This window comes from Mustelus asterias, chromosome 8 (assembly GCF_964213995.1).
Source record: "Mustelus asterias chromosome 8, sMusAst1.hap1.1, whole genome shotgun sequence".
NCBI lineage: Eukaryota > Metazoa > Chordata > Chondrichthyes > Carcharhiniformes > Triakidae > Mustelus > Mustelus asterias.
Genome location: NC_135808.1, coordinates 133,832,345 through 133,845,543, shown reverse-complemented (window position 1 = coordinate 133,845,543; position 13,199 = coordinate 133,832,345). Strand labels below are relative to the sequence as shown.

Here is a 13,199-nt window from a genome sequence, read left to right as displayed (position 1 = left end):
ATGCTGCCCGACTTAACTAAAACACCTTACTCTTCCGGAGACCATATCCCTCCATTCCCATCCTATTCATGAATTTGTCAAGACGCCCCTTAAAAGTCACTATCATATCTGCTTCCAGTACCTCCCGCAGCAAGTTCCAGGCACCCATCACCCTCTGTGTAAAATATTCCTCAGAGGTATGGGAGGGAATATGGCAGGAAATATGGAATTATCTCCCCAAAAAAGCAGGGGACATTGAGTCAAGTGTATTAAGCATTGTCGCTGATGGATACTGGTTCAGTAAAGGATAAAGGAGGATTCATGAAATTGAGGTATAGGTCAAAATCTAATGAAATGACAGAACAGGTTGTAAGGCGGAATGGCCAGTTGTATTTGATTCAGCATGGCAAGACAAAGGCTGATTTCTGAGTGACAAGGGTTGGCATGGCTCATGATTCCAGGTGGGAACCCATGCACCTGTGCCACACTCGATAAAATAGCAAACAAAATAGGTTAGTAAATTGAGAAACACAGAACAAAAACAAATTTCTAACTTATACAGGTCTGACATGGAGAGGTTGTTAAATCACAGTGAAGTCTTCAGTGTTTAGAAGATTTTAATAAATGGTGAACACCTCCATCCCCAACGCCATTATCATTAAATTCTTAATTTGTGTAGAACACCTTGACATTTTACTTTACCTTTCCTGGGTCTTTCTTTGCAATATTCCTCAGAGCCATGAGAGCATCGACCCGGAGTTTCAGTGGGATACTGGCAGCTGCGGTGCCGAATCCAGGTAATAGTTTCATGATATTCTTGACGCTGGCTGGCTGCCCTGCATTGCCGATCGCTTTGAGGCCCAGAACAATGTCTTCCTCATTGGCCTGGGCAGTAGCTGCAGTGAGCAAGTCGTGGAGCGGCTGGAAGAGAGAGCCCCCGTGAGACATGTGCAGAAGTTATATCAACACCGTTCAGTCATGGATGGTCAGTAAATTGCACCAACTAATGGGGAGGCAATGGCCTCATGGTATTATCGCTAGACTATTAATCCAGAAACTCAGCTAATGTTCTGGGGACCCGGGTTTAAATCCCACCACGGAAAATGGTGAAATTTGAATTCAATAAAAATCTGGAATTAAGAATCATGATGACCATGAAACCATTGTCGATTGTTGGAAAAGCCCATCTGGTTCACTAATGTCCTTTAGGGAAGGAAATCTGCCATCCCTACCTGGTCTGGCCTACATGTTACTCCAGACCCACAGCAATGTGATTGACTCTCAACTGCCTTTCAAGGGCAACTTGCGATGGGCAATAAATGCTGGCCAGCCAGCGTTGCCCATGTCCCACAAGTGAATAAAAAAAAACTCACCTTCAGGAGAGTATCAGGGCATATGGCCTGCTTTGCACAATATCTGAAAACCATCGAGCCATATCCAAGGTGAACAATCCGGCGAAGAATGGCAAACTGCTGCACATGAGGCGTTCGAAATAGTTCCTGCAGAGAAAGCAATCTGTTTAGCTATTGGAGCAGCACTGAGCATCAGAACCACCTTTCTGCCCTGCCTGTTTTCTGAAAGATGCAAGAATGGAACCAGGGATGAGGGACATCAACTATCTATAGAGAAATTGGGATTCTTCTCCTTAGAATAGAGAACATTAAGCAATGATATTCAAATTCCAATTCTCTTCCTGCACCCAGTGGTGCACGAAGGCAGACTTTTGTCGGCTTCCATAGCTAGTAATTCCTGGAATAGGTTGGTAGTTGGTTGCCAGAGGCCTATAGCTTGAGGAGCCCCACTCCACATCAGGAGTCTCTCCCGCTTTCCAACTGGAGGGATTTGCAGGTGACACACTCAAACTGTTCCACCGCATTATGGACGCTTCTTCAGCAATGGTCTAGTGGTATTGCTGTTAGACTATTAATCCAGAAACTCAGCTAATGTTCTGGGGACCTGGATTCAAATTCCACCACGGCAGATAGTGGAATTTGAACTCAATTAAAACAATCTGGAATTAAGAATCTACTGATGACCATGAAACCATTGTCGATTGTGAGAAAAACCCATCTGCTTCACTAATGTCCTTTAGGGAAGGAAATCTGCCGTCCTTATCTGGTCTGGCCTACATATGACTCCAGAGCCACAGCAATGTGGCTGACTTTGAACTGCCCTCCAAGGGCAACTAGGGATGGGCAATAAATGGTGGCCAGCGATGCCCATGTGCCATGAATGAATAAAAAAATCAGGTTCTAGGGTGGGACTCCATCCCAGAGCTTCTGGCTCAGAGGTTGGGACACTATATGCTATGCCAAAAGACTGCCTAAGGGGTGATATAGAGATGTTCAAAATCAAAGCATGGGCAATAAATGCTGGTCTAGCCGGCAACACCCACATCCTGTAACTGAATTTTTTAAAAATGAAGACGTTAGATCAAATAAATAAGGAGAAACTATCCCCAGCGGCAGAAGGGTTGCTGAACAGAGGGCACAGGTATAAGGCAGCTGCAAATGAACTCATGGAGAAATAAGGAGATTTTTTTAAATGCAGAGTGTTGTGATCGGCAATATATTTTCCTGAAAGGGTGGCAGGAGCAGATTCAATAATAACTTTGCAAAGGGAATTAGACAAAATGTGAAGTGGAAATTTGGAGTGTGAGGAGTGTGACTGATTGGATTGCTCCTTCAAAGGGCTGCTATAGGCACAATGGCCGAATGGCCTCATTCAGTGCTGTATCTTTGTATCTGTGAGTAAAATGTGTTCATACTCACTCTGACCATGGCTAGGCTTTGAAGGTTGGCTGTGATTTGATGCATTGCAACACCCAGAGCCTGAGCTGCATCAACCATAGTGACGTCCAAATTCTGAAGTTTGATTTTGAGAAATCTCAGTGCACTGGTTGTTCCGACAGCAGGAAGTGCAAACAGAATCCAACGCCTAGTGACACAAGGAGAACATTTTGTTGCTTTTATAGATTTATTTAGTCTCCTGTTGGCCCATTCGTATACAGAGCAGCCATGATCTTAATCCAAAAATGGAAGAGGTTTTTCTTTATTCCTTCACGGGATGTGGGCATCATTGACTAGACCAGCATTTATTGCCCTTCAGAAGGTGGTGGTGAGCCGCCTTCTTGAACCACTGCAGTCCCTAAGGTGTAGGTACACCCACAGTGCTGTTAGGGAGGGAGTGCCAGGATTTTGACCCAGCAACAGTGGCGGAATGGCGATATATTTCCAAGTCAGGATGGTGAGTGGCTTGGAGAGAACTTGCAAGTGGTGATTTTCCCATGCACCTCTTACCCTTGTCCTTCTAGGTAGTAAAGATTGTGGGTTTGGAAAGTGTGCTGAAGGATCCTTGGTGAGTGGCTGCAGTGCATCTTGTAGATGATGGACACTGTGGCAAGTGGGCATCAGTGGTGGAGGGAGTGGTTTTAGAAGGTGGTGGATGGAGTGTCAATCAAACGGGCTGCTTTGTCCTGAATGGAGTTGAAATTCTTGAGTGCTGTCGAAGCGACACTCATCCAGGCAAGTGGGGAGGATTCCATCACACTCCTGACTTATGACTTTTAGATGGTGGACAGGTTTCGGGAGTGAGGAGGTGTGTTACCCACCACAGGATTCCCAGCCTCTGATCTGGCTGGTCCAGTTCAGTTTCTGGTCAATGGTAACCCCCCCTCCGGGGATTGAGTGATGGTAATGCCATTGAATGTCAAGGGGATTAGATTCTCTATTTTTAGTGATGGTTATTGTCTGACGCTTGTGTGGCGCAAATGTTATTTGCCACTTATCAACCCAAGCCTGATTGTTGTCCAGGTCCAACTGCATGAATCAAGGATATAGTGAGGTCAGGAGCTGAGTGACCCTGGTGGAACCCAAATTGTGATGTGGAGATGCCGGCGTTGGACTGGGGTAAACCAAACTGGGCGTCACTGAGCAGGTTATTGCTGAGCAGGTGCTGCTTGATGGCGCTGTCGATGGTCCCTTCCATCACTTTACTGATGATCGAGAGTAGACTGATTGGGCGGTAATTGGCCAGTTTGGATTTGTCTGTTTCTTGTGTACTGGAATCATAGAAGTATAGAAAATAGGTGAAGGCGTAGGCCATTCGACCCTTCAAGCCTGCTCCGCCATCCAATATGATCATGGCTGATCATGAACTTTCAGTACCCCACTCCTGCTTTCTCTCCATAACCCTCGATCCCTTTAGCCACAAGGGCCACGTCCAGCTCCCTTTGGAACATATCTAACAAACTGGCCCCAACAGCTTTCTGTGGTAGAGAATTCCACAGGCTCACAATTCTCTGAGTGAAGAAGTTCTTCCTCACCTCAGTCCTGAATGACTTACCCCTTATTTTTAAACTGTGACATTGGGAACATTCTTTCCACATCTAGCCTGTCCAGTCCCATCAGGATTTTGTATGTTTCTATGAGATGCATTGTGATGCATTTTGGTGGGAATAATGTAGGGAGGAGCTACACGATAAATGGAAGAACCATAAAGGGTGTAGAGACGCAGAGGGACCTGGGTGTGCAAGTCCACAGATCTTTGAAGGTGACGTCACAGGTGGAGAAGGTGGTGAAGAAGGCATATGGCATGCTTGCCTTTATAGGACGGGGCATAGAGTATAAAAGTTGGGGTCTGATGTTGCAGATGTATAGAACGTTGGTTCAAAGAACAAAGAACAAAGAACAATACAGCACAGGAACAGGCCCTTCGGCCCTCCAAGCCCGCGCCGCTCCCCGGTCCAGGATTGAATCCTGAATCCAGGATCCCCGCCCAATTATCCAGCCTATCTACATACCAATATCCTATCCACCGAGCTGTCCCTCACAGCTACGATGCTTTGTTCATTACAACCTATTAACTTACCCCCACCCCCCCATTCCAGACCATGTGATCTCCAGGGAGAGGCGAAAACCCAGAGTGAAAAACCCCAGGGCCAATATGGGGGAAAAAAATCTGGGAAATTCCTCTCCGACCCCCTGAGGCGATCGAAACGAGTCCAGGAGATCACAATGGCCCCGATCGGAAAATGCTTCCCAACCCTAGTCATTTCCACTTCCACGAACACCATATGAATTCCCTGCCCCCGAGACAGGTTCCCAACTATCCGCAGTCTCACTCTGTACTGGCACCAGCAAGATGATCATAGAATGAAGCCTTGAAACGAGAAACCAGGAACAATTAGCCCGCGCCGCTCGCTGGTCCAAACTAGACCACTCTTTTGTATCCCTCCATTCCCACTCCGTTCATATAGCTGTCTAGATAAGTCTTAAATGTTCCCAGTGTGTCCGCCTCCACCACCTTGCCCGGCAACACATTCCAGGCCCCCACGACCCTCTGTGTGAAATATGTCCTTCTGATATCTGTGTTAAACCTCCCCCCCTTCACCTTGAACCTATGACCCCTCGTGAACGTCACCACCGACCCGGGGAAAAGCTTCCCACCGTTCACCCTATCTATGCCTTTCATAATTTTATACACCTCTATTAAGTCTCCCCTCATCCTCCGTCTTTCCAAGGAGAACAACCCCAGTTTCCCCAATCTCTCCTCATAACCAAGCCCCTCCATACCAGGCAACATCCTGGTAAACCTCCTCTGTACTCTCTCCAAAGCCTCCACGTCCTTCTGGTAGTGTGGCGACCAGAACTGGACGCAGTATTCCAAATGCGGCCGAACCAACGTTCTATACATCTGCAACATCAGACCCCAACTTTTATACTCTATGCCCCGTCCTATAAAGGCAAGCATGCCATATGCCTTCTTCACCACCTTCTCCACCTGTGACGTCACCTTCAAAGATCTGTGGACTTGCACACCCAGGTCCCTCTGCGTCTCTACACCCTTTATGGTTCTTCCATTTATCGTGTAGCTCCTCCCTACATTATTCCCACCAAAATGCATCACTTCGCATTTATCAGGATTGAACTCCATCTGCCATTTCCTTGCCCAAATTTCCAGCCTATCTATATCCTTCTGTAGCCTCTGCCAATGTTCCTCACTATCTGCAAGTCCTGCCAGTTTTGTGTCGTCCGCAAACTTACTGATCACCCCAGTTACTCCTTCTTCCAGATCATTTATATAAATCACAAACAGGTTCGGCCGCATTTGGAATACTGCGTCCAGTTCTGGTCGCCACACTACCAGAAGGACGTGGAGGCTTTGGAGAGAGTACAGAGGAGGTTTACCAGGATGTTGCCTGGTATGGAGGGGCTTGGTTATGAGGAGAGATTGGGGAAACTGGGGTTGTTCTCCTTGGAAAGACGGAGGATGAGGGGAGACTTAATAGAGGTGTATAAAATTATGAAAGGCATAGATAGGGTGAACGGTGGGAAGCTTTTCCCCGGGTCGGTGGTGACGTTCACGAGGGGTCATAGGTTCAAGGTGAAGGGGGGGAGGTTTAACACAGATATCAGAAGGACATATTTCACACAGAGGGTCGTGGGGGCCTGGAATGTGTTGCCGGGCAAGGTGGTGGAGGCGGACACACTGGGAACATTTAAGACTTATCTAGACAGCTATATGAACGGAGTGGGAATGGAGGGATACAAAAGAGTGGTCTAGTTTGGACCAGCGAGCGGCGCGGGCTAATTGTTCCTGGTTTCTCGTTTCAAGGCTTCATTCTATGATCATCTTGCTGGTGCCAGTACAGAGTGAGACTGCGGATAGTTGGGAACCTGTCTCGGGGGCAGGGAATTCATATGGTGTTCGTGGAAGTGGAAATGACTAGGGTTGGGAAGCATTTTCCGATCGGGGCCATTGTGATCTCCTGGACTCGTTTCGATCGCCTCAGGGGGTCGGAGAGGAATTTCCCAGATTTTTTTCCCCCATATTGGCCCTGGGGTTTTTCACTCTGGGTTTTCGCCTCTCCCTGGAGATCACATGGTCTGGAATGGGGGGGTGGGGGTAAGTTAATAGGTTGTAATGAACAAAGCATCGTAGCTGTGAGGGACAGCTCGGTGGATAGGATATTGGTATGTAGATAGGCTGGATAATTGGGCGGGGATCCTGGATTCAGGATTCAATCCTGGACCGGGGAGCGGCGCGGGCTTGGAGGGCCGAAGGGCCTGTTCCTGTGCTGTATTGTTCTTTGTTCTTTGTTCTTTGAACCAACGTTCTATACATCTGCAACATCAGACCCCAACTTTTATACTCTATGCCCCGTCCTATAAAGGCAAGCATGCCATATGCCTTCTTCACCACCTTCTCCACCTGTGACGTCACCTTCAAAGATCTGTGGACTTGCACACCCAGGTCCCTCTGCGTCTCTACACCCTTTATGGTTCTTCCATTTATCGTGTAGCTCCTCCCTACATTATTCCCACCAAAATGCATCACTTCGCATTTATCAGGATTGAACTCCATCTGCCATTTCCTTGCCCAAATTTCCAGCCTATCTATATCCTTCTGTAGCCTCTGCCAATGTTCCTCACTATCTGCAAGTCCTGCCAGTTTTGTGTCGTCCGCAAACTTACTGATCACCCCAGTTACTCCTTCTTCCAGATCATTTATATAAATCACAAACAGGTTCGGCCGCATTTGGAATACTGCGTCCAGTTCTGGTCGCCACACTACCAGAAGGACGTGGAGGCTTTGGAGAGAGTACAGAGGAGGTTTACCAGGATGTTGCCTGGTATGGAGGGGCTTGGTTATGAGGAGAGATTGGGGAAACTGGGGTTGTTCTCCTTGGAAAGACGGAGGATGAGGGGAGACTTAATAGAGGTGTATAAAATTATGAAAGGCATAGATAGGGTGAACGGTGGGAAGCTTTTCCCCGGGTCGGTGGTGACGTTCACGAGGGGTCATAGGTTCAAGGTGAAGGGGGGGAGGTTTAACACAGATATCAGAAGGACATATTTTACACAGAGGGTCGTGGGGGCCTGGAATGTGTTGCCGGGCAAGGTGGTGGAGGCGGACACACTGGGAACATTTAAGACTTATCTAGACAGCTATATGAATGGAGTGGGAATGGAGGGATACAAAAGAGTGGTCTAGTTTGGACCAGGGAGCGGCGCGGGCTAATTGTTCTTTGTTTCTCGTTTCAAGGCTTCATTCTATGATCATCTTGCTGGTGCCAGTACAGAGCAAGACTGCGGATAGTTGGGAACCTGTCTCGGGGGCAGGGAATTCATAAGGTGTTCGTGGAAGTGGAAATGAATAGGGTTGGGAAGCATTTTCCGATCAGGGCCAGTGTGATCTCCTGGACTCGTTTCGATCGCCTCAGGGGGTCGGAGAGGAATTTTGCAGATTTTTTTCCCCCATATTGGCCCTGGGGTTTTCACTCTGGGTTTTCGCCTCTCCCTGGAGATCACATGGTCTGGAATGGGGGGGTGGGGGTGAGTCAATAGGTTGTAATGAACAAAGCATCGTAGCTGTGAGGGACAGCTCGGTGGATAGGATATTAGTATGAGATAGGCTGGATAATTGGGCGGGGATCCTGGATTCAGGATTCAATCCTGGACTGGGGAGCGGCGCGGGCTTGGAGGGCCGAAGGGCCTGTTCCTGTGCTGTATTGTTCTTTGTTCTTGTTCTATCTCCCCCCCCCACCACCCCCCCCCCCCGCCCAACCCCCCCACCCCACCCCACTCATTCTTCTAAATTATATTCCAGTGAGTACAAACCCAGTCGATCCAATTTCTCTTCATATGTCAGTCCTGCCATTCCAGGAATGTGTCTAGTGAACCTTCACTGGACTCCCTCAATAGCAAGCATGTCCTTCCTCAGATTAGGAAACCAAAACTGCACACAATACTCAAGGTGTGGCCTCACCAAGGCCCTGTATAACTACAGCAAGATATCCTTACTCCTATACTCAAATCCTCTTGCTATGAAGGCCAGCATGCCATTAGCTTTCCTCACCGCCTGCTGTACCTGCATGCCATCCTTCAGCGATTGTTCCACCATGACACCCAGGTCACTTCCCCTTTTCCTAAACTGCCACCATTCAGATAATAATCTTCCTTCCTGTTTTTGCCACCAAAGTGGATAACCTCACATTTATCCACATTATGTTGCATTTGCCAAGTATTTGCCCACTCAGCCAACCTGTCCAAGTCACCCTGCAGCCTCTTAGCATCCTCCTCACAGCACACACTGCCACCCAGCTTAGTGTTGTCTGCAAGGTACTAGCATGGATAGAAGATTGGCTGACTAGCAGAAGGCAGAGGGTGGGGATAAAGGGGTCCTTTTCAAGATGGCAGCAGTGATTAGCGGAGTTCCGCAGGGGTCAGTGTTGGGACCACAACTTTTCACTTCATACATCAATGATGTAGCTGAAGGAACTGAGGGCATTGTGGCTAAATTCACAGATGATACCAAGATAGGTGGAAGGACAAGCAGTATTGACGAGGTGGAAGATTGCAGAAGGACTTGGACAGGTTAGGAAAATGGGCAAGAAGTGGCAGATGGAATACATTGTGGGCAAGTGTGAAGTTATACACTTTGGTAGGAAGAATAGAGGTGTGGACTATTTTCTAAAGGGGGAGAGGATTCAGAAATCTGAAACACAAAGGGACTTGGGATTCCTAGTCCAGGATTCTCCTAAGGTTAACATGTAGGTTGAGTTGGTAGTTTGGAAGGCAAATGCAATTTTAGCATTCAAAGAACAAAGACCAAAGAACAGTACAGCATAGGAAACAGGCCCTTTGGCCCTTCAAGCCTGTGCCGCTCCTTAGTCCAACTAGACCAATCGTTTGTATCCCTCCATTCCCAGGCTGCTCATGTGACTATCCAGGTAAGTCTTAAACGATGTCAGCGTGCCTGCCTCCACCACCCTACTTGGCAGCGCATTCCAGGCCCCCACCACCCTCTGTGTAAAAAATGTCCCTCTGATATCTGAGTTATACTTCGCCCCTCTCAGCTTGAGCCCGTGACCCCTCGTGATCGTCACCTCCGACCTGGGAAAAAGCTTCCCACTGTTCACCCTATCTATACCCTTCATAACCTTGTACACCTCTATTAGATCTCCCCTCATTCTCCGTCTTTCCAAGGAGAACAACCCCAGTCTACCCAATCTCTCCTCATAGCTAAGACCCTCCATACCAGGCAACATCCTGGTAAACCTTCTCTGCACTCTCTCTAACGCCTCCACGTCCTTCTGGTAGTGCGGCGACCAGAACTGGATGCAGTACTCCAAATGTGGCCTAACCAGCGTTCTATACAGCTGCATCATCAGACTCCAGCTTTTATACTCTATACCCCGTCCTATAAAGGCAAGCATACCATATGCCTTCTTCACCACCTTCTCCACCTGTGTTGCCACCTTCAAGGATTTGTGGACTTGCACACCTAGGTCCCTCTGTGTTTCTATACTCCTGATGACTCTGCCATTTATTGTATAACTCCTCCCTACATTATTTCTTCCAAAATGCATCACTTCGCATTTATCCGGATTAAACTCCATCTGCCACCTCTCCGCCCAATTTTCCAGCCTATCTATATCCTGCTGTATTGCCCGACAATGCTCTTCGCTATCTGCAAGTCCAGCCATCTTCGTGTCATCCGCAAACTTGCTGATTACACCAGTTACACCTTCTTCCAAATCATTTATATATATCACAAATAGCAGAGGTCCCAGTACAGAGCCCTGCGGAACACCACTGGTAGTCATGATGTGGAGATGCCGGCGTTGGACTGGGGTAAACACAGTAAGAAGTTTAACAACACCAGGTTGTTCCAAGGCCAAGGCCAAGGTCTCGCCAAGGCCATCCCCACACCCCCACTTCTTGCCTTCAAACAACCGCACAACCTCAAACAGACCATTGTCCGCAGCAAACTACCCAGCCTTCAGGAGAACAGTGACCAAGACACCACACAACCCTGCCACAGCAACCTCTGCAAGACGTGCCGGATCATCGACACAGATGCCATCATCTCACGTGAGAACACCATCCACCAGGTACACGGTACATACTCTTGCAACTCGGCCAACGTTGTCTACCTGATACGCTGCAAGAAAGGATGTCCCGAGGCATGGTACATTGGGGAAACTATGCAGACGCTGCGACAACGGATGAATGAACACCGCTCGACAATCACCAGGCAAGACTGTTCTCTTCCTGTTGGGGAGCACTTCAGCGGTCACGGGCATTCGGCCTCTGATATTCGGGTAAGCGTTCTCCAAGGCGGCCTTCGCGACACACGACAGCGCAGAGTCGCTGAGCAGAAACTGATAGCCAAGTTCCGCACACACAAGGACGGCCTCAACCGGGATATTGGGTTTATGTCACACTATTTCACATAAATATTTCTGCTTTTTTCCTCCTGAGTCTTTATCATGCGATCCTAGAATCAGAATTTATGTCACACTATTTGTAACTCCCACAGTTGCGTGGACCTGCAGAGTTTCACTGGCTGTCTTGTCTGGAGACAATACACATCTTTTTAGCCTGTCTTGATGCTCTCTCCACTCCCATTGTTTTGTTTCTTAAAGACTGGATTAGTTGTAAGTATTCGCATTCCAACCATTATTCATGTAAATTGAGTCTGTGTCTTATAAGTTCTGTTTGTGAACAGAATTCCCACTCACCTGAAGAAGGGGCTCAGAGCCTCGAAAGCTTGTGTGGCTTTTGCTACCAAATAAACCTGTTGGACTTTAACCTGGTGTTGTTAAACTTCTTACTGTGAACACCACTGGTCACAGACTTACAGCCGGAAAAAGACCCTTCGACCACTACCCTCTGTCTCCTATGGCCAAGCCAGTTCTCCACCCATCTAGCCACTTCTCCTTGTATCCCATGAGCCTTAACCTTCTTAACCAACCTGCCATGTGGGACTTTCATTTCGAGAGGGCTAGAATGCAAAAGCAGGAATGTATTGCTGAGGTTTTATAAGGTGCTGGTCAGACCACATTTGGAATATCGTGAACAATTTTCATAGAAATCATAGAAACCCTACAGCACAGAAAGAGGCCATTCAGCCCATCAGGTCTGCACCGACCACAATCCCACCCAGGGCCTACCCCCATATATTTTACCCACTAATCCCTCTAACCTACACATTTCAAGACACTAAGGGCAATTTTAGCATGGCCAATCAACCTAACCCGCACATCTTTGGACTGTGGGAGGAAACCGGAGCACCCTGAGGAAACCCACCCAGACACGAGGAGAATGTGCAAACTCCACACAGACAGTGACCCAAGCCGGGAATCGAACCCAGGTCTCTGGAGCTGTGAAGCAGCAGTGCTAACCACTGTGCTACCGTGCCGCCCTAATTTTGGGCCCGATATCTAAGGAAGGATGTACTAGCCCCGGAGAGGGTCCAGAGGAGGTTCACAAGATGATCCCAGGAATGAAAGGCTTGATATATGAGGAGTGTTTGAGGACTCTGCGTCTGTACTCAATGGAGTTTGGAAGGATGAGGGGTGATGTCATTGAAACTTACAGAATACTGAAAGGCCTGGATAGAGTGGATGTGGGGAAGATGTTTCCATTGGTAGGAGAGACTAGGATCAGAGGGAACAGCTTCAGAATAATGGGACGACCCTCTAGAACCAAGGTGAAGAGGAATTTCTTCAGCCAGAGGGTGGTGAATCTATGGAATTCATTGCCACAGTAGATGGCATGGTAGCACAGTGGCTAGTGGGTCAATGTCTGTGATGAGTCTGCATGTTCTCCCCTTATCTGCGTGGGTTTTCTCCGGTTTCCTCCCAGAGTACAAAAGACATGTTCGTTAGATGCATTGGCTATGCTAAATTCTCCCTCAGTGTACATTAACAGGCACTGGAATGTGGCCACAAGGGGATTTTCACAATAACTTCATTGCAGTGTTAATGTACACCTACGTGTGACACTAATAAATAAAAAAAAGAAGGCTGTGGAGGCCAAGTTATTGAGTGTATTTAAGACAGAGATGATAGGTTCATGATTGGTAAGGGGATCAAAGGTTACGGGGAAAGGCGGGAGAATGGGGTTGAGAAACTTATCAGCCATGATTGAATGGCAGAGCAGACTCGATGGGCCAAATGGTCTAATTCTGCTCCTATATCTTATGATCTTATGGTGCCAACAGCGTGGGTTCAATTCCTGTACCGGCTGAGGTTATTCATGAAGGCCCCGCCTTCTCAACCTTGCCTCTTGCCTGAGGTGTGGTGACCCTCAGGTTAAATCACCGCCAGTCAGCTCTCCCCCTCAAAGGGAGACTCATCAGGGACTATGGAAACTTTTCCTTTTGTGTTTATGTGTTCATTTTCTTTGGCAGAGTAGATACTGCTGGGGTGT

At 47.9% G+C, this 13,199-nt stretch overlaps 1 protein-coding gene across 3 annotated transcripts in view; it reads right to left on the bottom strand.

Annotated features, from left to right (window-relative positions):
• Positions 1 to 13,199, bottom strand: part of LOC144497570 (vitellogenin-like) — a 109,833-nt gene that overhangs the window by 71,286 nt on the left and 25,348 nt on the right. For all 3 annotated transcript variants that reach the window (XM_078219002.1, XM_078219003.1, XM_078219004.1), the window contains 3 exons: positions 2,751 to 2,916; positions 1,353 to 1,478; positions 682 to 900 (listed from right to left, as the gene is read on the bottom strand). In XM_078219002.1, the coding sequence (XP_078075128.1) occupies positions 682 to 900; positions 1,353 to 1,478; positions 2,751 to 2,916 (511 nt within the window). The remainder of the gene's footprint in view (positions 1 to 681; positions 901 to 1,352; positions 1,479 to 2,750; positions 2,917 to 13,199) is intronic.